The sequence below is a fragment of the Candoia aspera genome, chromosome 2 (genome assembly GCF_035149785.1).
Source record: "Candoia aspera isolate rCanAsp1 chromosome 2, rCanAsp1.hap2, whole genome shotgun sequence".
NCBI lineage: Eukaryota > Metazoa > Chordata > Lepidosauria > Squamata > Boidae > Candoia > Candoia aspera.
In genome coordinates this window covers 9,462,784-9,484,983 of record NC_086154.1, presented here as the reverse complement: position 1 = coordinate 9,484,983, position 22,200 = coordinate 9,462,784, and the positions used below count along the sequence as shown (strand labels likewise).

Below are 22,200 nucleotides of genomic sequence, written 5' to 3'. Positions count from 1 at the left end.
GAAAATAGATCCCAGGACTATACATGTGAATTGTGATTTGAATTTTAAAATGGCTATGGAAAGAAGGTGAAACAAATCTAAGGTTGTAGAAATTAGAAACCAAGCAAAGCTAAATTGTTTGGTACTAGATCTAATAGCAGAATGTGGGCATTGGCTTACAGAAATGAGATTTCAGGCAGGTGCTGTAACTGCAAAACCTTAGCAGTCAAGTATTCCTCATTGTTTGAAAAGATTTGTGCAATATTTGATCAGCTGCTGTCTGCTGTCTCATGCATGCCCTATTTTATCTGGCTGCTGGCACATCAGATAAGTCATAAAAGTAACTGTGGGTTATCTTGAGCAAAGATTTGATATGATACAGCAGTGAAAACAAACAGAGAAGCAAAATGGCATTAAATATTAACTGTGGCTGCCATTTTATGAGGGGTTACTTGGCAATAAGTTCCATTTAACTCAGCCGCAGGCATCGATGGATGAAAGCCCAGATGTACCATTTGGGGCATGGACAAGATTCACAAGTGATGATGCAGAATAGGCTGAGGATTTTTCCTCCTCCTTTTTTTTTTTTAAGGGAATAGAAGTTTTCCTTTTCTTTCCTTGGAGGTGACAAGGCATCTGGTTGATAAGTGTTGATCATTAATATCCACTTATGGAATGTACTGTATATACCAGCCTTTCTCAACCTTCTGACCCTGGAGGAACCCTTGAAATATTTGTCAGGCCTCGGGGAACCCCTGCACATTCAGGCTCAAACATAGACCAGAAGTAGAGACCCAGTTTGGTCTAGTGGCTAAGGTTTTGGACTAGAAACCAGGAGTCTGTGAGTTCTAGTCCCACCTTGGGCATGAAAGCCAGCTGGGTGGCCTTGGGCCAGTCACCCTCTCTCGGCCCAACTAGGTGCAATGCAGACTAGCCTCCTTGTGGTGCACCCCGGGCAACGTGGCTTGTCACGGCTAAATAGTCTACACATCTGGCTGCTGGACCTCACAAGGATTTCCCAGCAAGAAAAAAAGCAGCATGAACACCGAACTGCTGTGCCATACGATTAAAAAAAAAAAAAAAAAAGGCCAGAAGTTACAAAATTATTCTATTCGTTTCACAGGTAGGCCTGTCTATATGCATTCACAGTGTTCTTGAACTGAAAATAAAGAATGAAACTTACCTGTTTAAGGTGAAGTTGCCCACATTTGAAATAACTTTTAAAATAAATCGTGATGTCCCAGGGAACCTCGAGTGACCTCACTCGGAACCCTAGGGTGCCACGGAACCCTGGTTGAGAAACCCTGGTCTATATTGATCTCACAAGGTCAGTTGCTAGAAGTAACCAGATCACTAGAATTTGGAAATCTGGGCGCTGTTACAGTACTCACAAGAGGGCAAAGTTGACATTTGCTTTGAACTACGATCCACCTAAGTTTGCTGGCAGAACTCCTATCCAACTGTCACCTCTAACCCTTTTTTTAGATCGATGGGTTACAAAACTTTTTATTTCAGAAGGAATAATTCTGTACGTGGTGGATATTAGAGGCTGATTTTAAAGGTGAATGGATAGATGGATTTGACTAATTCATTCATTCTTTAAGGAGCAGATGCATGACCTTTCATCACAAATATTTATTTATTATTTCTTATTCAAATTTTGTCACCGCCCATCTCCCCCAAAAGAGGGACTCTGGGTGGTTTACAATAAAATTCATACTTTAACAATAAACATTAAAATCCCATAAAAAGTAAAAACAAGTTACAAATATAAAAATATAATATAAATAAATATAGAATCCAAGTGGCTATAAAAATTCCAATCTGGTGGGAGGTGGGAGGGGCTCTAAGCCCCTCTATTAAGGGGCTGTCTCACCCGTAGAAGAAGAAAACACAACAAGCAGGCTAAACTGAGAATAAACCAATAATTAAAGCACTTGTAAGAAAGATTTTTAAATACTTTTAAGAATCAGACTAGCATTTGATATGATCTCTTTCAGCCTTTCCGTACCTGCTGCCCTCCAGGTGTCATGGTCTACAATCCGGCCATCCTCAGCTAGCATGACTGTGAGGTGCACTAATTGGGGATGATGGGGGCAATAATCCAGGACATTGGAAGGGCATCAGAGAGGGAAAATCTGAATTTATGTTATTTTGGTTTTGTGTCAGCTGCTCCTGCCATCAGCTTTAAAATACAGGGAGTAATCAACATTAAGTGAATACATGCACACAGAGGTAAGAGTGCAATTCTAGTCAGAAGGAGGACCACAGTCCAACCCTTTGCTGGCGCAGTCTCTTTGAGTTTAACCGAGCTTTACTCCCAGGCTTACAGTAGTCCAAGGCAACGAGTCCTCAGCTTAGAACTAAGCTAAGCTTAGTTCTTGCATAGGCTTGCTTAGCTTAGAACGAATGGGCATAATGTTCTGCAGAAGACAGAGCAGCTATGGTAGATCACCAGATTTCGGACTGTTTAAGATTAGCAACGGCAGCAATGCTTACTCACATCTTGTGACCCTGCTTTCTTGGGATTCGCAGGACCCCAAGAGAAACCGGGTGTTCCAGTGGAGAGATGTGCTACTGAAGGTGGGCCTTGGCCAGCTGAGATTTCCTCTGGCTTCTGAGCCCGCCTTGGGCACCTACAAACTTGTGGCCCAGAAGGTTTCTGGAAGAAAGGTTGAACATTCCTTTGTGGTGGATGAATACGGTGAGACGGATTAGATGCCTCCGGTGCCCGGCGCCCATTTGCCCATCCCCAAATGAAGTGGGGCGGTGGTCGTTGGGTTGTATGTTTTATTGCACTGATTTTGGGGGCAAGACACATTATAAATGTCAGACAAAAACGGCCAAGCCTTCTGTCTCACCCCAACATCCAGGGTGGTCTAGTGGGGAAAGGGCTGGACTAGGAGTGGGGAGACCCAAGTTCTGGTCCCCTCCAGCCATGGAAGCTCCCTGTTGGACTTTGTCTCAGTCCCTCCCTCCCAGGCCAAGAAAGGACCAGTCATTATTGCCTAACCCAACCTACCTCGCAGGGTTGTGGTTATTAGGGAGATAGAATGAGGGTAGACCTCCTTGAGCATCTTGGAGGGGGCCAGGATATGAATCTAATAAATAAATATCCTGCATTTCCACCAAATACTTGCCACTCCTAATGTGAGTACTCCTGAATTGATTTCTCATTATTTCAGGATAATTTTATAATTTCTTGGAAGTTGCATGCTGCAACTGGGCCCAAGCAGAGCCAAGGTAGCGAGGTCCATCCTGCTTTTCGTCTCTTTTTCGCTCTCTTTCTCTGACACCCCACTCCCACATGCGGCCATACATTCCTCCCATTTTCCCTCCTTTCCTCCCATGACCCCGGGAATGTTGTGGAAGAGATCAGTTGCTGTCACCAAAGCTCCACCTGGTCACCCTGCTGCTCTTTCAGAATAAATTAGGATGAGGGCTCGAATTTGACTTAAAAATGGGATATGAAGGATCCCTTTGATTTGGGTTTTTTTTCTTCCTTGCACCTGTTCTTTCAAGATTCCTTTGGAATTCCTTCTGCAGAGAGGAGTCCAGGGGTGTCTGCAGGGAGGGGGGGGGGTCAAAAAAAATCAAGATGCGGCCAGAAGCATTCAATCAAAACCCTGCTCTTTATTCTTTCACCAGCACAAAGTCACTGAGCTGGCTTTTGGGCCGGAAGGAGGACTAAATCTCACATTTTCTGCTTCTTAGTCCAGCACTTCTGAGCACTTGCATCAAACCGGCTGCCTTGCGCAGCTTAATTCTCAGCCATCGACTCCAACTCAGCCAGAAACTGATTGTTTTCGCTGTCTCTTCGCTCTACTGCTGTGGGAATGAGGGCATCATGAAGTGGAGAGCACTCTGTTCTTTTCCTTCCTTCTTTTTTAAAAATTTGACTTTATCCTGGTGCTTCGTTCTTCCTTGTAGTGTTGCCCAAGTTTGATACGGAAGTAAAGGTCCCCAAAGTCATAACGATTCTGGACAAGGAGATGACTGTAACCGCCTGTGGCAAGTAAGTGGCAACAGTTGGAGCTTCTTTTCTTCTTACTCAAAGCCAGGACTATTTTTTTTCTCGTTCTTCACATCGGCACAGACATTCAGATTCTCCCCTTCTGTGCCAACCGTCTTTCAGTTGTAGCTGCACAAGACGCATTCAGCCAGCCCTACTGTCCCATTTTTTAGCAGTGGGGCAGTGATAGATTTGAAAGCACAGGATGCTTTCCTCTTCTCTGGGGTCATAAGAGCTAAACCTTTGGTTAAATATTATAGACACACACACACACACCTTTGAATCAGCGTCGACTCCTGGCAACTGCCTGAATGAATCCCTGCAGTTTTCTTGGCAACATTTTTGGAAGTGGTTTGCTCTTGCATTTGCGTGCATTTATGACGGTTGCAGCGTCCTGCGGTCACGTGATCTCCATTTGCGACCTTCACAGCCGGCTTCCAACTAGCAAAGTCAATGGGGAAGCCGGCAGGAAGTCACAAGTTGCGGTCACGTGCGCTTAATGACCGCAGGTGATGCACTTAATGACCACAACCGGAAGTGATGTTAGTCGGGCACTGTCACGTGATGTTTCACTTAATGACTGTGCCGCTTAGCGACTGAGTTGCCAGTCCCAATTGCAGTCGGTAAGCAGGGACTACCTATATGCAAGCTTAGCCCACAACATGCATTTGAGGGCACTGTCCATGATATTATTTTAAAACTCCAAATGAGCCCCCTCCAAAAAAAGTATTTGTGAATCAGAGGATAAGCAAGCAACTTAAAGAGCAGGAGAAGTTTGTGGCAATCGGCTCTTTAAAAATAGCTTGAAATGCATAAGGACCCATATTTTCAACTTCCTTTTTTTCTTTGGGCCTTCAAGTCAGTCTTCACTCCTGGCAACTACGTGGATGAGTTTCCTGGCAACATTTTCAGAAGTGGTTTGCCCTTGCCTGCTTCCTAGGGCTGAGAGAGAGGAACTGGCCCAAGGTCACCCAGCTGGCTTCGTGCCTAAGGCAGGGCTAGAACTCAGGGTCTCCCAGTTTCTAGCCCAGTGCTTTCCAACCTTGGCAAGTTGTGTTTACTTCAACTCCCAGAATTCCATGCTGGCTGGGGAATTCTGGGAGTTGAAGTCCACACATCTTAAAGCTGCCAAGGTTGGGAAACACCGGTCCAGCCTGGTGCCCTAACCACTACACCAGACTGCCTCTAAAACGCCGTCATAAAGCTCCAAGCTGCAATGCAAAGAACAGTAACACTTTGCAATTAACTTTATGGGGCATGGCGACAACCCTCTGCCAATCTGGAGCAATTCCCATTGTACGCAGCGTGCTCACTATAGTTTTACTCAGGACAATTCTCTTAACAGAACCCCAGCCAGTGAAGTTGGTGGCAACACGCTGTTGTCTCCACACCACTGTGGCATTGAGTAGAGTACTAGTAGTAACTGCATTTCCTTTTCTCCCACCCTTTCCTCCCCACCGGGAGCTGCGGACAGATTGTCTCATTTCTCTAATGTTCTGGCTGCTTCTGGTTGCAGGTACACCTATGGGAAGCCCGTTCCTGGCCTGGTGAACATCAGGGTCTGCCGGAGATATTCCTATTACAGAAGCTCATGTTACGGTACAGAGTCAGAAGCTGTCTGCGAAGAATTCAGTGGAGAGGTGAGTCCCACGACTGAAGCAGAGACACCGTGACCAGGGGCTGGGAAGATTCCTCCTCCACTGGAGTCCAAGTGAAGTCCACACGATCAGGGACAAAATTAATCCACGGGGAGTGAATAGAGCAGTGCTTCCCAACCCCAGCAGCTTGAAGATGTGTGGACTTCAACTCCCAGAATTCCCATTCCCCAGCCAGCCAGCAACTTCAGCAGGGGTTGAAGTCCACACATCTTCAAGCATGCTGGCTAGGGAATTCTGGGAGTTGAAGTCCACACATCTTCAAGCTGCTGGGGTTGGGAAACACTGGCAGAGAGGAATATGGAGGTGGCACTGAAGAAGAGATTCAGCAGCCATTATGCAAAGAGCAGCTTGTTTGCTTATTTATTTACTTAAAAGGTATTGATCGATATAAAGTTTATATGCCCATGTGTGTCACGATTGTGACTCTAGGCTGCAAATGAGGATTAAAACCAGAGCTCAGCCCTGGAAGGGAGGAGAGGGTGAGAAAGAAACTCAAGATTGCCCCACCTTGATTGGTACATATAAGAAGGAAGGAAGGGAAAAGACATTCAGGCTTTCAAGATTCTGTTGTTATACCCTTTAACAACAGAGTTCCAGTAGGTCTTGTGGGATCTCTTCCCTGGACTGGCCTCAAAGGGCTGTCAGTGGGATGGGCAGACCGTGGGACAGTGTAATGGTGATAAATATTGGGCTAGGGACCAGGAGAGGCCCAGATTTGTCTCCCCACTCAACCATAGTGTCACTGCAACTTTGGGCTGGTCACTGACTCAGCCCAGCCTACATTATTGGGTGGCTGTGAAGATAATATTAAGGGAGGCTCTCCTGTGCATCCCCTTGAGTACCTAGTGGAAAAGCGGGATATAAAGGTTATAAATAAATCACAGGGGCAAGGTTTCTAAAGGAGGCTGGTCTTCAAGGCACCCTGAGAAGGTTCAAAAAAGTCAAAATGGCAGCCACCATCACACGGTTGAAGCCCCACCCGCTTTGTACCCACATCATGACACATGTAAAAAAGGGGCGGGGCTTCAATCACACGGTCCCGGCCACCATTTGGACTTTCTTGGCCTCGTGCGGACACTTCTGGTCCAGGATACTGGGTGAGAAAGCCTAACACATTCTACACAGCTTGAGGATATCCTTGGATAATGTTAGATAAAGGGGGAAATTAATGTAATTTAAGATTATTTAAGCTTCTTTCCACTCATGGGCTGGAGTCAAATTGAAGGCAACATCACAGGGAGATGGCAGAAGAATTGCTCCCTGGGCCTGTTTGTGCTATCGTTAGGTGCAAATGTGGACACACCCCAGTTAGCCTGGGTGGTCAAAATGGCTTCTTTGCTATAGTCGGAAAACTTAAGTCGAGGGTGAAGTTATGCCCAAAGTTCTCCATTCTTCAGCAGTCTTTTAGTACAGGTAGTCCTCACTTAACAACCACAATTGAGACTGAAATTTTAGCTGCTAAGCAAAGCGGTCATTAAGCAAATCCAACCCAATTTTATGACCTTTTTGCAGCAGTCTTTAAGTGAATCACTGTGGTCATTAAGCAAACCACATGGTTGTTAAGGGAATCTTGCGGTTCCCCATTGATTTTGCTTGCCAGAAGCCAGCCAGGAAGGTCAAAAATGGCGATCATGTGACCACGGGATGCTGCAACAGCCATAAATGTGAACCTGTTGCAAGCGCCCAAATTGTGATCTCATGACTGTGGGGATGCTGCAACAGTCTTAAGTGTTAGCACCGGTTGTAAGTTGTTTTTTTCAGCGCCATTGTAAGTCTGAACCATCACTAAATGAATGGTCATTAAGTGAGGACTACCGTTAGATCAGCTGGGCCAAGTTGCAGACCACAGGTGGTCCCTGTAGGCTACAGTCTGAGATGGTTTGCCCTAGGAAAGTTTTTGAGGAAAACAGGAAGAGTAAGAGAATTTGCCATGGCAACTTGCTACTCCATGATTTCTTATGCAGGCTGATATACACGGGTGCTTCTCTCACCTGGTGGATCTGAAGATATTCCAGATGAAGAGGGATGGATTTCAGATGGAGATCCATGCGGAGGGCACAATCACCGAAGAAGGGACAGGTATAGTTTGGGGAATGTGAAGGATAGCTTGGCTGGAGGTAGATTAGGTTCAGCACAAGTTGCTTTGCACAGTGAAGGTCTCGGCTTCAGTCTTTAGTATCTTCATCTAAAACGTCATTTTTCAAACTTGGCGACTTTAAGATGTGTGGACTTCAACTCCCAGAATTCCCCAGCCAGCTGGGGAATTCTGGGAGTTGAAGTCTACACATCTTAAAGTCGCCAAGTGTGAAAAACACTGATCTAAAAGGTTGATGAGGATCAGCAGGGATTGGAAAGAACTCAGCCAAAGAGCATTTTCAGCCAGAATATAACTCATAGGGCTGGGCTAAATGATCCAATTGCCTGAATTATTGGCAAGAAAACTTCTAATCTTTCTCTGAGCCCAGGAAATGAAATTTGCCAGATCAGCTGGCTGGGGAGTTTGGTTCTGGGGGTGAAAAAGTCACCAAAAGCTGCTGTTGTGACTCCTAAGCTTTGCCTGTGTTGTTGGTTCCTTTTGGCAGACATTGCGCTGACCGGCAAAGCTACCACACAGATAACTTCGACCATCAGCATCATCACCTTTGAAAATGTGGACGCTTTCTACAAGCCCGGGCTCCCCTTCTCTGGGGAGGTAAGGCAAACCAGTTGATGATCTCCCTGGTTAAATATTTCAGTGGACCCCTCTATTGAGTCAGCGGGTGGGCATGACAGTCCAACAGGCCCTTCCTACTCTTTGGAGCCAACCTACTCCAAGCTTCAGAGATGCTTCTCCTGAAGCTTTGCAGAAACTTGGGTGAGCAGCTCCTCTTCCCCTCCTGCCCAGCTCCTGTTCACACAACTGCCCTGACCAGAAGGTTCCATCTAACACAGCAGCGGGTCTGTTCCTAAGCTTGTGTGTTTGCTTCGTACATGTAGATGAAGCTTGTGGATGGCCTCAAGAGGCCGATGGCCAACAAGACCATTGAGCTTCAAATATCAGAAATAAAGAACGTTTCCCACTACACCACTGACGGCGAGGGACGAGCCCACTTTTCCATAGAGACTTCTAACTTCACGAATGACGCCATTCATCTCACTGTGAGTCTTCTTAGCGACGGAGGTCTAAAGAAGATGGGGTGTTACCGTTAGCCTCCTACTTTGAATATAGAAGTATGAGTGGAACTAGACAATTCTTACTTGGACAGTCTGTCTCCTGCGTCTTTTCCTCCCCTTCGTCTTTTCAATTTCATCTGTTTCTCTTGGGGGTCTGCAAGCCTAATTTTCTAGGAAGTCTGGCATTACCTTGATCAAGGCAAAGTTAGAAGGTGTGTAGATTTATGCAGAAATAGGTTTTTGTCCCTGACTTTTGGCGAGAGGCAAGCCATTGATCCTATTCTAGACCTTACAAAAGAAACCACACATTTTGGAAATAGGAACCAAGCAGGAGTGATTAAAAATGATTTGAATTGGCATTTGAATAGCTGAGGTGCCCCAACTGTGGCATTGGTTCCCTATCCGGTTAAGGTTGGCACCAAGTCAACTAATCATCTACTGTAGCTCCTCAGTTGGGGTTTTGGCTGAATGTAGGACGCTGTTTGATTTAGAGTGCTCTTTGATAGTTTTACGCACTCTAATTTTATACGGTTTTCACTTTTGAAAGCCTAATTGGCTCTATGGATATATTTACTGTACAGTATCCTGCTTTGGGAATGCCTTTTAATGCAAAGTGGGCTCACATTTTTCAGCATCCCTGGCGAGCTAGCATTTTTTGGAAAGAACAGCTTTACAGCGACACCCCGTTCTTAACTGTGATTTGAACTTAAAGTAAGCTCCCGGAATCAAGGCTGAATGAGACTTTTAATTCTTTTTCCATCTAATTGAAGAACAATTCTTGAGCCTGTCAATCAATACTTGACCTTTTCCATGCAGAGCCGTTAGGAAGTTCCTCTTTCCTGTAGTGTTTCCTGATGATTGCAAGTGGCTGGAGGGACATTGTTTGAGTTGTGATTTTGAGCGTGTTGCCCCTAAACCAGTTTATAAATACTTAAATCAATGAAAGACACTGGCTACCTTAATTCCTTTTATCTCATTTCCGGGTCAGAGTCATTGAGAGTTGGGTGGCATACAAGTTTAAGTCATCATCATCACCATCTGTATCCTTTCTCTTTTTCACCAGGCAACTTATCAAAAAGAATCTCCATGCTACGATAGGAACTGGGTCTCCCCTAATCAGCAAAATGGCCATTTCTCAGCGCCACGTTTCTATTCTCCAAGTCAAAGCTACCTCAAAATGGAATTGCATCCCGGGACGCTAAGCTGCGGACAACATACAGTCATCCCAGTCCATTACATTCTCAACCCAGATGTCATAAAGGACGAAGAAGTTGTCTTTCACTACTTAGTAAGTGAGAACCAAGTGGCCTTTATTTCAATCCCAGGAGCTGAAAAAGTGAGGGCGTATCTGAGGAGTAGTTTAGTGTGGTAGTATAGTGCAAGAGGAACACAACTCTAGTATTTTTTCCAAAAAGACGGATGGATCATGTAGGGCTACCAGATCTCGGTTGGAAAACTCCAGATATCTGTATAATGGCAAAAAGAATTAAAATCTGCAACCCACATCTGGCCACTCTACATTAACTAATTGATGGGCCTTCCTTGTTTGGTCAAGTAAATAATGTAATACTTTTGAGTTTTTAGCACAGAACAAGTCCACAAGTAAGATAAATCAGACATGTTCTTCCTACTTCAGCTACCCATTTAAGGGGAACTGCTCCTTTACATTGGTGCTCACATTTCAAGAAAAAAGAAAAAGGATTTTAAATCTTTAGCATCTTCACCTACAACACTGTTTTTCCAACTTGGCGACTTTAAGACGTGTGGACTTCAACTCCCAGAATTCCCCAGCCAGCATGGGAGTTGAATTCTGGGAGTTGAAGTCCACACGTCTTAAAGTCGTCAAGTTTGGAAAACACCGCCTCAGAAAAATCTAGGTAGCTCTTGTTTCTTTGCTCACGGCCAGCTGCATGGGCCTTGACAAGTCCTTTTGTTTTTTCACGAAGGTGGTGGCGAAAGGGAAGACTGTGAACACTGGTACTTACACCCTGAAAGTAAAGGATCATAAAGGTAAAATGTTTTCCTACCTCTTCCCATTTTCCCTCCACCCACTTTCCTTTGGGAATGAATGGATGAAAGGATCAGGCCGTTATTCCTTTTCTGCCCGCTGCTACTAATAAAATCTCATTTCCAAAAAGTTTTTGTCTGCCACAGAAATTGAAGAGCACGTTCAAAAATGTATCGATGACCGTTATGCCAATGGCAGATAAATTTACACAGGCAGATTATGTGAACTTATATTAATCAACAACTCGGTTGCATGAATATTGCACAGATTATTTATTTATTTATTTGATTTCTATAGCCGCCCAGAGTCACTTGTTGAGATAGGCGGCTATAGAAATAAAATAAAATAAAATAATAAAATATCTGTAGAATGCATTTGAAGATATCCTTGTTGTGATTGCAGTGCGGTGTTAGTAATATATGGACATTATCGTCGGATGCACAAAACTCACTGGCAGACCTCGCTGGTGGGCAAAAAAAGGAACAAGCCAAGGATCAGTCTATAAATCAATGTCTTTAAGTCAAACAGGGACCAGGGGCAGGGGTGTCTGCAGGGGGGGCAAAAAAGTCAAGATGGTAGCTGTGACAGCACAATTGAACCCTTGCCTTTTTTAAGTGCATCTCCCATCTAAATGCTACTCAGTTTTGACTCTGCTTAGTTTTTCTGAAATCAGGCAAAGTCATTTGCTGTGGCAAATAAATGGCTCCCCATGGAACATCACATGTGCTGGATGATGTTCATATCTTCTTAGATCCAACTTATAAAGGCAGAATTTTGAATTTAAGGAGCCTGCTGATACGATGCATTGAAAGAGTTCCCTCGTACAAGCTCGGGGGTATCTGCAGGGTGAAGTCAAAAACAGCTTTGCTCACATGGGCATGGCCACCCAATTTTTTTGACCATGCCCTGCATACCCCTCTATACAAAGTTGTGCCAAACCATCTCAGCCACATGATTCTAATAATAAATTTGGCCAGCCGATAGCTGGGTACATCCATCAGTCTTTAAAGAAATATAACCTATGGTGAAATGTTGAAGCCTGACCTCCACTCTTAAAAAAAACCAGTTGGCAATTAGGTGGGAAGGCCAAAACATCTTACACATTTATCCTAAATGGTTCAGAGGTCTTTGCAGGGGATATGTAATGGTATGTGGGAATGACCTTGGAAGACAGGAGGAAATGCTGCAGACTAGACAATGGTCAGATAAGAGGCAGCTGAGCCCTCAGCAGGAATGGGGGCATGGCAAACGTCTCAGAAGGGACCCTCCCTAGTTTCTTGGGCTGTAAAGGCGAGGGGGGAGCTGTCCTTTCAGACTTCCAAGTTTCTGTAAATGTAATCTCACAGTAAAAATAGAGCTAGTACTTCTGGGTGTGCTTCTTGGCTGGACTACCTCGCAAGGCTGACAGGATGTCAAAAAAGCCAAGATGGCAACTTTGATTGCACGATTGTGGCTGCCCCCTTTACTATTTTGACACCCTCTGGGGATGCTCCTGATACAGTTGCCAATTTATTCAGTTTGCTCAGGCTCCACATTTCTACACCATGAAGATGCTGCTCTGTGGTTTTCCCCACAAGCATTTTCAACGCAAGGTGCAACAGTGGACTCCTCTTACTGCTCTTGATTTCAGCCAGTCTGTCCCACCTCTGTCTCCCCAGTCTTCATGCAGTCTTTCCTGCGTGCTCATGTAGAGAACAGGCTGGTTGGTGGTTCATTGTCTTAGTGGACAGGTTAATGCCTGGATTGGCAGGTTGGACATCTGGCCAGCTTCTTCTAAGGTCGTTGCTAGACCTGCTTCAGTGTCATCTTTGGCTGCACCCCATCCTCTGTCAGCTGAACCCTTCCAAATGCATCACCCTGGCCTTAATTCTTTGCAGCTTCTCAGTCTCCCTGAAATGTCTTTTATTTAACCAGGAATATTTACCCTGGACCTCTCTGTGGATGTCATAACTGCTCCTTTGGCCCGCTTCCTTCTGTACTCAATATTGGATAATGGAGAACTTGTGGCAGACTCTGCAGATTTTCCTGTTGACACCTGTTTCTTAAATAAGGTAAGGATGCCAACAGGCTTCACCCACACACCCTCCTTGCTCCAAAGATGCCCCCCCTTGCCACTTGCAGAGGACCCATCTTCACCGAGGAACCTCCATCTCATTGGCAGCCTGCTGCTAAGGCAGGTGGAAGCCTGGTCAAGGTGATTCAATGGGAAGGTGGTGTTTTTCCCAGAAGAGCTGAACAAAACCACCTGCATAGGTGTTCTGCATCATGCGGAGGAGGAGCCTAAGGGAGGTCCAATTGGCTCACCCCTCCCATCTGGCTGGAGGACTCTGCCTCCACTCCAGCCAGGTGTGCTGCAGCTGCCAGAAGGACTGGACACCCTTGTTTATGTGGCATTTGCTTGTGGGAATAACAACCTTCTGGAAGACCGACTGCCCATTTCCCAGAAGAGTGGTAATCCCATCAGTGCACAGACCAAATGCTTATGCAGAACTTGGGAGAAGGAAGGAAGGAAGGAAGGAAGGAAGGAAGGGAGGGAGGGAGGGAGGGAGGGAGGGAGGGAAGGCAGGCCGGCCCAGGTGGAGCAGGAGTTCATCCTACAGTGCCTAGCGAAAGAGGAAGGGCTGGATCCCCTTTAGGAGGGTGATCCCCTTCTTGCGCTTCCCCCCCCTTCCCTCCGTTGGATTAAATGGAGAAGGAAAGGTGTTGAGGGGAAAGATGTTGGCTTGCAGGCAGGACTCCCACTGGGGCAGGAGGTGTCTTCGAGAAGCAACAGGCAAGGTCCTCTTCCTGATCAAACAGACTGGTAAAATATGGGCTGGGGGACAGCCCCAGAAGGGAAGCAGATTCCAGAATGATTTTGTTGGTGTCTTTTTCTGTGGCTCAGGTGAAGCTGAGATTTGCTGAACGGGAAGGCCTGCCCGGCAGCAACATAAACCTCCATCTTGCGGCTGCGGGCGACTCCCTCTGTGCTGTCCACGCAGTTGACGAGAGTGTCTTCCTCCTGAAGCCCGAAGCTGAGCTTTCTTCTAAAACGGTGAGGCCAAGTTGCCTTGGAGGGCCTGGAGGGCTGTGGGTCATCCAGCCCTTCTCCTCTGGCTTCTGGGGATGGCAGGTTTGGTGATAACCAGGCCCCCATGGCAGCCATTTTGTGAATGCAAGTAGTCCTCGCTTACTGACCACTCATCCAGTGACAGTTCAAAGTTACGAGGGTGCTGACAAAGGGGGCTCATGACTGGCCCTTGAAGTTGTTGCTGTCACAGCATTCCCACGGTTACTTGATCGTGGTTCGGGCACTCAGCAACCAGCATGTATTTATGACGGTTGCAGCGTCCCACGGTCACGTGATGTCACGCTTAACAACCGCGGGCGATGCACTTAATGACCGCAACTGGAAGTGATGTAAGTTGGCCACGGTCACGTGATGTTTCACTTAATGACTGTGTCACTTAGTGACAGAGTTGCCAGTCCCAGTTGCATTCGGTAAGCAAGGACTACCAAGGACTACCAAGCCAGCAAGAATTCCCAAGTTGTGGTCATGTGATGTCACCCTTAATTCCTGTGGGTGATGCACTTAATGACTGCAGCTGGAACTGACGTAAGTCAGGCACAGTCATGTGACATTTCACTTAACAACTGCATTGCTTAGCGACAGAGTTGCCAGTCCTAATTGCAGCTGGTAAGCAAAGACTACCTATATGCAAGCTTAGCCCACATCACTCATTTGGGGGCACTATCCATGATATTATTTTAAAACTCCAAATGAGCCCCCCCCCCAAAAAAGTGTTTGTGAATCAGAGGTTAAGCAAGCAACTTAAAGAGCAGGAGAAGTTTGTGGCAATCGGCTCTTTAAAAATAGCTTGAAATGCATAAGGACCCATATTTTCAACTTTCTTTTTTATTTTGAGCCTTCGAGTCAGTCTTCACTCCTGGCAACTATGTGGATGAGTTTCTTGGCAACATTTTCAGAAGTGGTTTGCCCTTGTCTCCTCCTTCCTAGGGCTGAGAGGGATGGACTAGACCCAAATCCCTTTTGCTGGCTTCGTGCCTACGGCAGGACTAGGGACTTAGATTCTTCCTGCTTCTAGTCCAGCACCTCTAACCTTTACACCAAAGTTGGTCTCTTCAACATAACTGGGTCCCTCAGATCCCTAGAAGGGACAAGTGTGAGTCATAAGGGACTGGGCCTTGGTGCCAGTTTTAGATCTCGCCAAACGAGATGCTTCTCCCCCTAGCTGACTTTGCCTGATCTAAAAGAGCAAGAAGGGTTGGGCCTGATTAGTATTTGGATGGGAGACCACCAGGAAACCCCTGTAGGTAGAAGACACATGCTGGAAGAAGGCAGTGGCAAAACACTTCTATATTGTTGCCAAGGACGTGACTGAGAGCCAGTGTGGTGTAGTGGTGAAGGGGTTGGCCTAGAAACCAGGAGACCCTGAGTTCTAGTTCTGGATGACTTTGAGCCAGTCTCTCTCTCTCTCTCTCTCTCTCGGCCTAACTGACCTTACAGGGTTGTTGTTGTGGGGAAAATAGGAGACGGGAGCATTATGTATCTTGAGTTGTCCAAAATAAAGGTCGGCTATAAATCGAATGATAATATGTAGGCCCGTAGTCACCAGGAGGCACACGTGTCTCAGGGGTGGTTTTATTGTTTTGTGACATACTGAACTGGGATTCCATTGTTTTCAGATTTATGATTTGCTGCCTTTAAAAGACCTCAGAGGCTACTACTATGAAAGTGAGAATTTGGAAGACCCAGACACAGACCCCTGCGTGCCTCCCAAAAAGATCATTGTGGACGGCATCCGCTACCAAACGGATATCTATTCTTATGGTGAAGGTGATGCCTATGCAGTTCTCAGGGTAAGCCCCCTTGACTCACCAAATGCTTCACCAAACTTGGAATTTCGCACAGAGAATTGTTAGAAAGGGAAGTTGTTTCAGGCTGAGCCACCCAAGCCCAAGGGCAAGGGATTTGGTAAAAAAAAATGGCACTTAATAAACAAAGATGAAAATGAGTAAAAATAGTTTGTTTAGAAAAATATACTAATTAAACAGGCTGGGGTAATCCCGTCGCTGTTCTCTGATGTGGGATACCGGTTGGCCCTGAGAAGAGTTAAGAGGGTTTTTTTTTCCCCTAGATTTTTAAGATAAAAACCAACAAAAAGTATTAATTAAGATAGAAAGTGGAAAAGAAGAGAAGAATTTAAAAAAGTGAAAAAAACAATTACTAAACTACTGGCTTAACGATGGATGATAAATGTTTAATGTGGAATATAAATGGAGCAAATGCTCCCCAAAAGAGATTTTTTTTCATTATTTAAAAAAATTAAAACAGGATACAATTTGCCAAGAAGAGTTAAGAGCGATGGACGCAGCGGCGACCCTGAAACATGGCTGGTTAACTCCGTTGGGGAAATTATTCTCTGTGGGGGAAATTATTTTCCAGAGAAGCTGGGAAATAGTTGAAAATGCCTGTATTTAGACTACTTTTGATTAAGGATGTGTGGGTCACCATAAATCTGGTTTATTTTAATTTCCACATTAGTATGACAGCATTCAAGTTTGTTTTTCCTGGATTTCTTTTTCTAGAAAAAGAACAATAATCTTTTGCTTTCCCTAACATGCAGGACTTTTGTACATAATTGATATTAACGAGTGGAGGCTGCTGACACGCAGAACCATTTTTCTCTTTGACTTCCTTTATTACAATGATTTTCCCAAAGTCGGCTTTTAAGTACATAAAGTTGTTCTCATTTTTTTGTCACAGCTTCCACATGGAGCTGCAGAAAACCAGAAGGAGCCTGATAGCACCTGTTCAGACTAGCAAACCAGATGTGTTGTGTATGCAGATTTTTTTTGTGTTTTTTACCAAGGATTGAGAGGATGCCTGCTTAGTACGGTTACCTGCACCCTGATGATATGTCTTTGGGTGGATTTTGCAAATCTGCTTCCATAGAAACCAGTGGCAGATTCCCTCTGTATCTATGTTTTTTTTCCTGAAGATGGAGACCAACCCCATGCTGAAGAGGGCTGGATTTTCAATCAGGCTAGCCCAGTCCCAGCCTTGGTGTCACGATTTTCACAACGTAACATTGTTTTTTGACACATCCCCAAAAGGAAAGGGTGCACTCTTCCACCCATTTTTATTTTCTGACCAGGAATGCAGCGTTCCCAATAGACAGACAGACAGATTCCTTTTCATGCCTTCCGTATTGCTCCATAGTGTATTTCTGCTTATTTTACAGGACATTGGTTTCAAAGTTTTTACTAGCACCAAGATGCACAAGCCTAATATTTGCAGAGAAATTCTGGAATACAGTAAGAATCTGAACTGGGTGACAGGGTGGATGGTGCTGGTGGGGGTCCTCTATTTATTTATCTATTGCATTTATATCATATCTTTCCACCAGGAGTTTAAGGTAGCATACTTAGCACTCCAGTTTTTCCCAACCACAATTTTTCCGTGGGGTGGGTGAAACCAAGAGATGGTGACTGGCCCAGAATCTGCCAGGGAGCTTCTATGGCTGGGGGGTAGGGTGGAACCTGAGTCTGCCCATTATTAGTCTAGCATTTGCCCCCACTCCACACTGGCTCTTGGGCTGAGCAACTGTCCCAGAGTCCCGCAGGGAACGTATGTGGCTGAGGAGGGACCAGAACCTGGGTCTTCCCACCTCTAATCTTGCACCTTCACCAACAGACCGTCTGTATCCTACTAAAATTCTCATGTCTGTTTGATACTTTGTAACCTTTAACTGGGCAAAACAGTGCATTGTAGGGCGACAGTTTTTGAATCGAGGTGCCTCAAATGGGCTAACTTAAAGAATGTGTCCGAAATCTGGGAGCCATGACTCCTGTGGAATAGAAATAGAAATTTTATAAAACACTCAAATGTATAAAACACACAAATTTTATAAAACACTTCATAAAATTTTATAAAAGACTCAGGTTCCACCCTACCCCACAGCCATAGAAGCTCCCTGGCAGATTTTATGACATAAAAATTATCATAAAACATTTTATGACGTAATACAAATGTCATAAAACATTTTCTGTGGTCAACTCTTGATGTTTGCCTGGGCTATACAGTCCAACACGGGCTACTTCCAAGGCAGATCCATCTCTCCCTGAATTTTAAGAACTTATCCAGTACATTAGAAGCTCTACCATTGTTGAAGTCATTGAGGAATCTGGTAAGGAAGTATCTCTGAAACGATGATCCAACCACAGGTCACGGGTTATCTAATAGAGAGTTTAAAAAATAGGACATAGTCTTTGCATGCAAAATTGCCAATTTCATACTTCCCCCCATGCAAATTTGTGGTGCCACTACCCTTTGAATACTGTTTCAGTTCTGTCCACTGCACCTCAAAAAGGATATAACGGAGCTGGAAAAGGTGCAGAAACCAAATGTATCAATTGCAGTGGGGCAATTTCTTTATTGTGAGTTAGGGTGAAACAAAATTGTGAGTTAGGGTGAAACATGATGTGCTTGGTATAAATGGGCAGGGGGCAGGTTCTCCCTTACCCCCAAAATACTAGAACTGGAGGTCATCCAAAGAAAGTAAAAGCTGGAGAGGAAGACTTCTTTGCTCAGTGCAAAGTTAAGTCCGTGGGGCGGGGGATTAGGTGATTTTAAAAGGAGATTAGATGCCCAGCGTCATTTCAGGCAGCGCCTAAATTGAACAAACAAGCAAATGGAGGATGAAGCTGTCGATTTACTATTGATTGAGATGGCTATAAATATGCATCCAAGGTCAGAGGCAGCATGTTACTAAATGCCAGTTAGTAGGGAACAAAGCAAAATCCAGAGAGGATCCACTGTGGGGCTTGCTAAGAGACACCTAATTGTGAATTTCTCTATAGGTGCCCTCTACCAAGTCCTTATCACAGCTGCCTCAGTTTAGTAGCCTGCTGCCCTTATTTGAGCCTTAGCTTAAGCCAGTGTTTCTCAACCTCAGCAACTTTAAGGTGTGTGGATTTCAATGCCCAGAATTCCCCAGCCAGCATGAAATTCCCCAGAATTCTAGGCATTGAAGTCCACACACCTTAAAGTTGCCGAGGTTTATTTATTTATTTATTATTCAAATTTAACTACCGCCCGTCTCCCCCAGAAGAGGGACGCTGGGCGGTTTACAATAAAATCAAGCTCCAAACATCAACGTTAAAATCTCATAAAAGCAACAACATCACAATTATTATAAAATACAATAAATAAATATAAAATCCAAGGAGGTATAAAATCCAAGCTGGTGGGAGGGACTCTAGGGTGCGAGCCACCCCCAAGAATGATTGTTCACTTTCCCGCCCCAGGCGAGACAGCAGAACCAGGTCTTCAGGGCCTTCCGGAAGGTCAGGAGTGAAGGGGCCTGCCTCACCTCTGGGGGCAAGATGTTCCAGAGGGCAGGGGCCACTGCAGAGAAGGCCCGTTTCCTGGACCCCGCCAGATGAAATTCTCTTACAGATGGGGTCCGCAACATGCCCTCTCTGGATGATTGGGTGGGGTGGGCTGATGTAATGGGGATGAGACGGTCCCTCAGGTAGCCTGGCCCCATGCCATGTAGGGCTTTAAAGGTCATAACCAACACCTTGAATTGGACCCAGAAGCAAACTGGCACCCAGTGTAGCTCGCGCAGCAACGGTGTTATATGTGCCGACCTACGGGCACTGCAAATGGCCCCTCATGGCTGCATTCTGGACCAGCTGAAGCTTCCGGATACTCTTCAAGGGTAGCCCCATGTAGAGCGCATTGCAGTAGTCTATATGGAAGATGACCAGGGCATGAGTGACTGTTCGGAGGGCTTCTCGTTCCAAGAACGGGCGTAACTGGCGCACAACCCGAAGTTGCGCAAAGGCCCTCCTGGCCACGACTGCCACCTGCTCTTCGAGCATGAGTCGTGAGTCCAGGAGAACCCACAGATTACGCACTGAGTCTGTCTGGGGCAGTGAAACCCCATCCAGAACTAAGGATGACAATTTCCCGGAAGATGAAGCACCATCAATCCACAGCCACTCCATCTTACCAGGGTTCAGTTGAAGCCTGTTGTTCCCCATCCAGACCCCCACAGCCCCCAGGCACTGAGAAAGGGCAGTCACTGCATCACTTACCTCACCCGGGATGGAGATGTATAATTGGGTATCATTGGCATACTGATGATACCTCATCCCATGGTGATGGATGATCTCACCCAGCGGTTTCATGTAGATGTTGAATAGGAGAGGAGAGAGAACCGAACCCTGCGGCACCCCACAATGGAGGGGTTGAGGGTCAGATCTCTCCTCTCCTATCACCACCAACTGGGACCGGCCCTGGATGAAGGAGGTGAACCAGCACAGAACTACGCCGCCCACCCCCAACTCCCTGAGCCATCCCAAAAGGATACCATGGTCGATGGTATCGAAAGCTGCTGAGAGGTCAAGGAGAGCAAGGATGGATGCGCTGCCTCCATCCCGCTCCTGCCAGAGATCATCCATAAGTGTGACCAATGCAGTTTCTGTCCCATATCCTGGCCTGAAACCTGACTGAAAGGGGTCCAGATAATCCGTTTCACCCAGGATCCTCTGGAGTTGCAATGTCACCACCTTCTCAACCACCTTCCCCAAAAAGGGGAGGTGGGAGACTGTACGAAAATTGTCCAGCACAGTTGGGTCCAGCGATGGCTTCTTGAGGAGGGAGCGCGCCAGTGCCTCTTTAAAGGCAACCGGGAACACCCCCTCACTCAAGGATGTATTTACCATCGCTTGGACCCAACCACATGTCACCTCCTGAACTGCATTCACCAGCCAGGAGGGGCATGGATCTAAATGACAGGTGGTGGCATTCAGAATCTGGAGGATCCTGTCCACTTCCTCGGGTCCAACAGGATCAAACTGCTCCCAGATAACAAGGCTAAAACGTTCCCTCGGCATCTCCTCAGACCCTGCTTCATGCATGGAGTCTAACTTGACTGGATCTGAGTGATTTTATCCTGCAGATGCTCAGAAAACTCTTCCGCACGGCCCTGTAGGTGGGTCATTGGGCCCACCTTCCCCAAAAGTGTGCGTGTGATCTTAAACAGGGCCCTCGGACGGCAATCTGCGGATGCAATAAGAGTGGAGAAATACTGCCGTTTCGCCACTCTTACCGCCACAAGGTAGGCCTTAATAGCAGCTCTAGCTTGTGTTGGGTTGGATTCGGTCCTTGTCTTCTTCCAGCGGCACTCTAGGCGTCTCTTAATCCTCTTCAAAACCCTCCGCTCCTCCATGAACCACGGGGAGTGTCGGGTTGGATGAGGCAGGAGAGGCCGTACAGGCACAATCCTGTCCAAGGCCCCGGTCACCTCCCTATTCCAGGTAGCGGCCAGGGCCTCTGCTGGACCGTGCAGCAGATCTTCAGGTATAACCCCCAGCTCCCTCTGAAACCTCACTGGGTCTATCAGTCACCGGGGGTGGACCAACTGAATGGGTCCTGCCTCCCTGTGGAGGGGGGCGTCATAGGAGAATCTCAGGGCCACCAGGGTGTGATCTGACCATCACAATGGGGATAGATGCATCTCTCCCCTCAGATTACATTGCCACTGCTCCAACAAGAAAACCAAGTCCGGAGTGAGACCACTGTCTCGAGTCGGGTCCTGGATAATCTGGGACAGGCCCATGGCCGCCATGGTAGCCATGAACTCCCAAGCTGCCTCTGAGGCACGCCCCAGGGAAGGCAGATTGAAGTCCCCCAGAACCATAAGTCTGGGGAACTCCACCACCAGACCCAACACAACCTCCAGCAGCTCAGGCAGGGAGGTTGCTACACAGCAGGGAGACTGGTACAGTAGCAGCACTCCCAACTGTTCTCGGGAACCCAACTTGAAGAACAGGGTCTCACACCCGGCCACTTGTGGAGCAGGGCCTCTGAAGGCCACCAGAGACTCTCGGATGACAACAGCCACCCCTCCTCCCCTACCCTGGTATCTTGGCTGGTGCCACACCTGAAACCCAGCTGGGCACATTTCCAAAAGGGCTACCCCCCCTTCTGAGCCCAGCCGGGTCTCGGTGATACACGCCAGGTCTGCCCCCTCCTCTGCAATCAAATCGCATATGAGGGGGGCTTTGTTGTTAACTGACCTGGCGTTAAGCAGCAGCAGCCAGAGACCAGGGCCCTCAAGGATCTGCTGTCCAGGGCCTGGGTCTGAACCTGGAGGGCCGGAACACGCCACCAGTAGCAGACACCGGGGGCGTCTTCCCCGAAGATGGCCCACCCTCCAGTTCCCGCCATAACATCCCCGACCCGTCACCACCTTGATGGCACACCCTGCCCTATAGCCCCCAGAATTTCCAGGCCCAGTTGCCTCCACTCCCAGACCTCCAGAAACCCTGGGTGGAAATAAGGGTCTCCTCCTCCACTCACACATCTCCAACACTCG

At 46.6% G+C, this 22,200-nt stretch overlaps 1 protein-coding gene across 1 annotated transcript in view; it reads left to right on the top strand.

The window, feature by feature from the left end:
- Positions 1-22,200, top strand: part of LOC134492053 (pregnancy zone protein-like) — a 61,672-nt gene that overhangs the window by 8,982 nt on the left and 30,490 nt on the right. The window contains exons 6-17 of the mRNA XM_063296170.1: positions 2,515-2,683; positions 3,910-3,994; positions 5,508-5,631; positions 7,614-7,728; positions 8,232-8,341; positions 8,626-8,787; positions 9,866-10,090; positions 10,749-10,812; positions 12,725-12,861; positions 13,695-13,844; positions 15,497-15,670; positions 17,056-17,128. Of these exons, the coding sequence (XP_063152240.1) occupies positions 2,515-2,683; positions 3,910-3,994; positions 5,508-5,631; positions 7,614-7,728; positions 8,232-8,341; positions 8,626-8,787; positions 9,866-10,090; positions 10,749-10,812; positions 12,725-12,861; positions 13,695-13,844; positions 15,497-15,670; positions 17,056-17,128 (1,588 nt within the window). The remainder of the gene's footprint in view (positions 1-2,514; positions 2,684-3,909; positions 3,995-5,507; positions 5,632-7,613; positions 7,729-8,231; positions 8,342-8,625; positions 8,788-9,865; positions 10,091-10,748; positions 10,813-12,724; positions 12,862-13,694; positions 13,845-15,496; positions 15,671-17,055; positions 17,129-22,200) is intronic.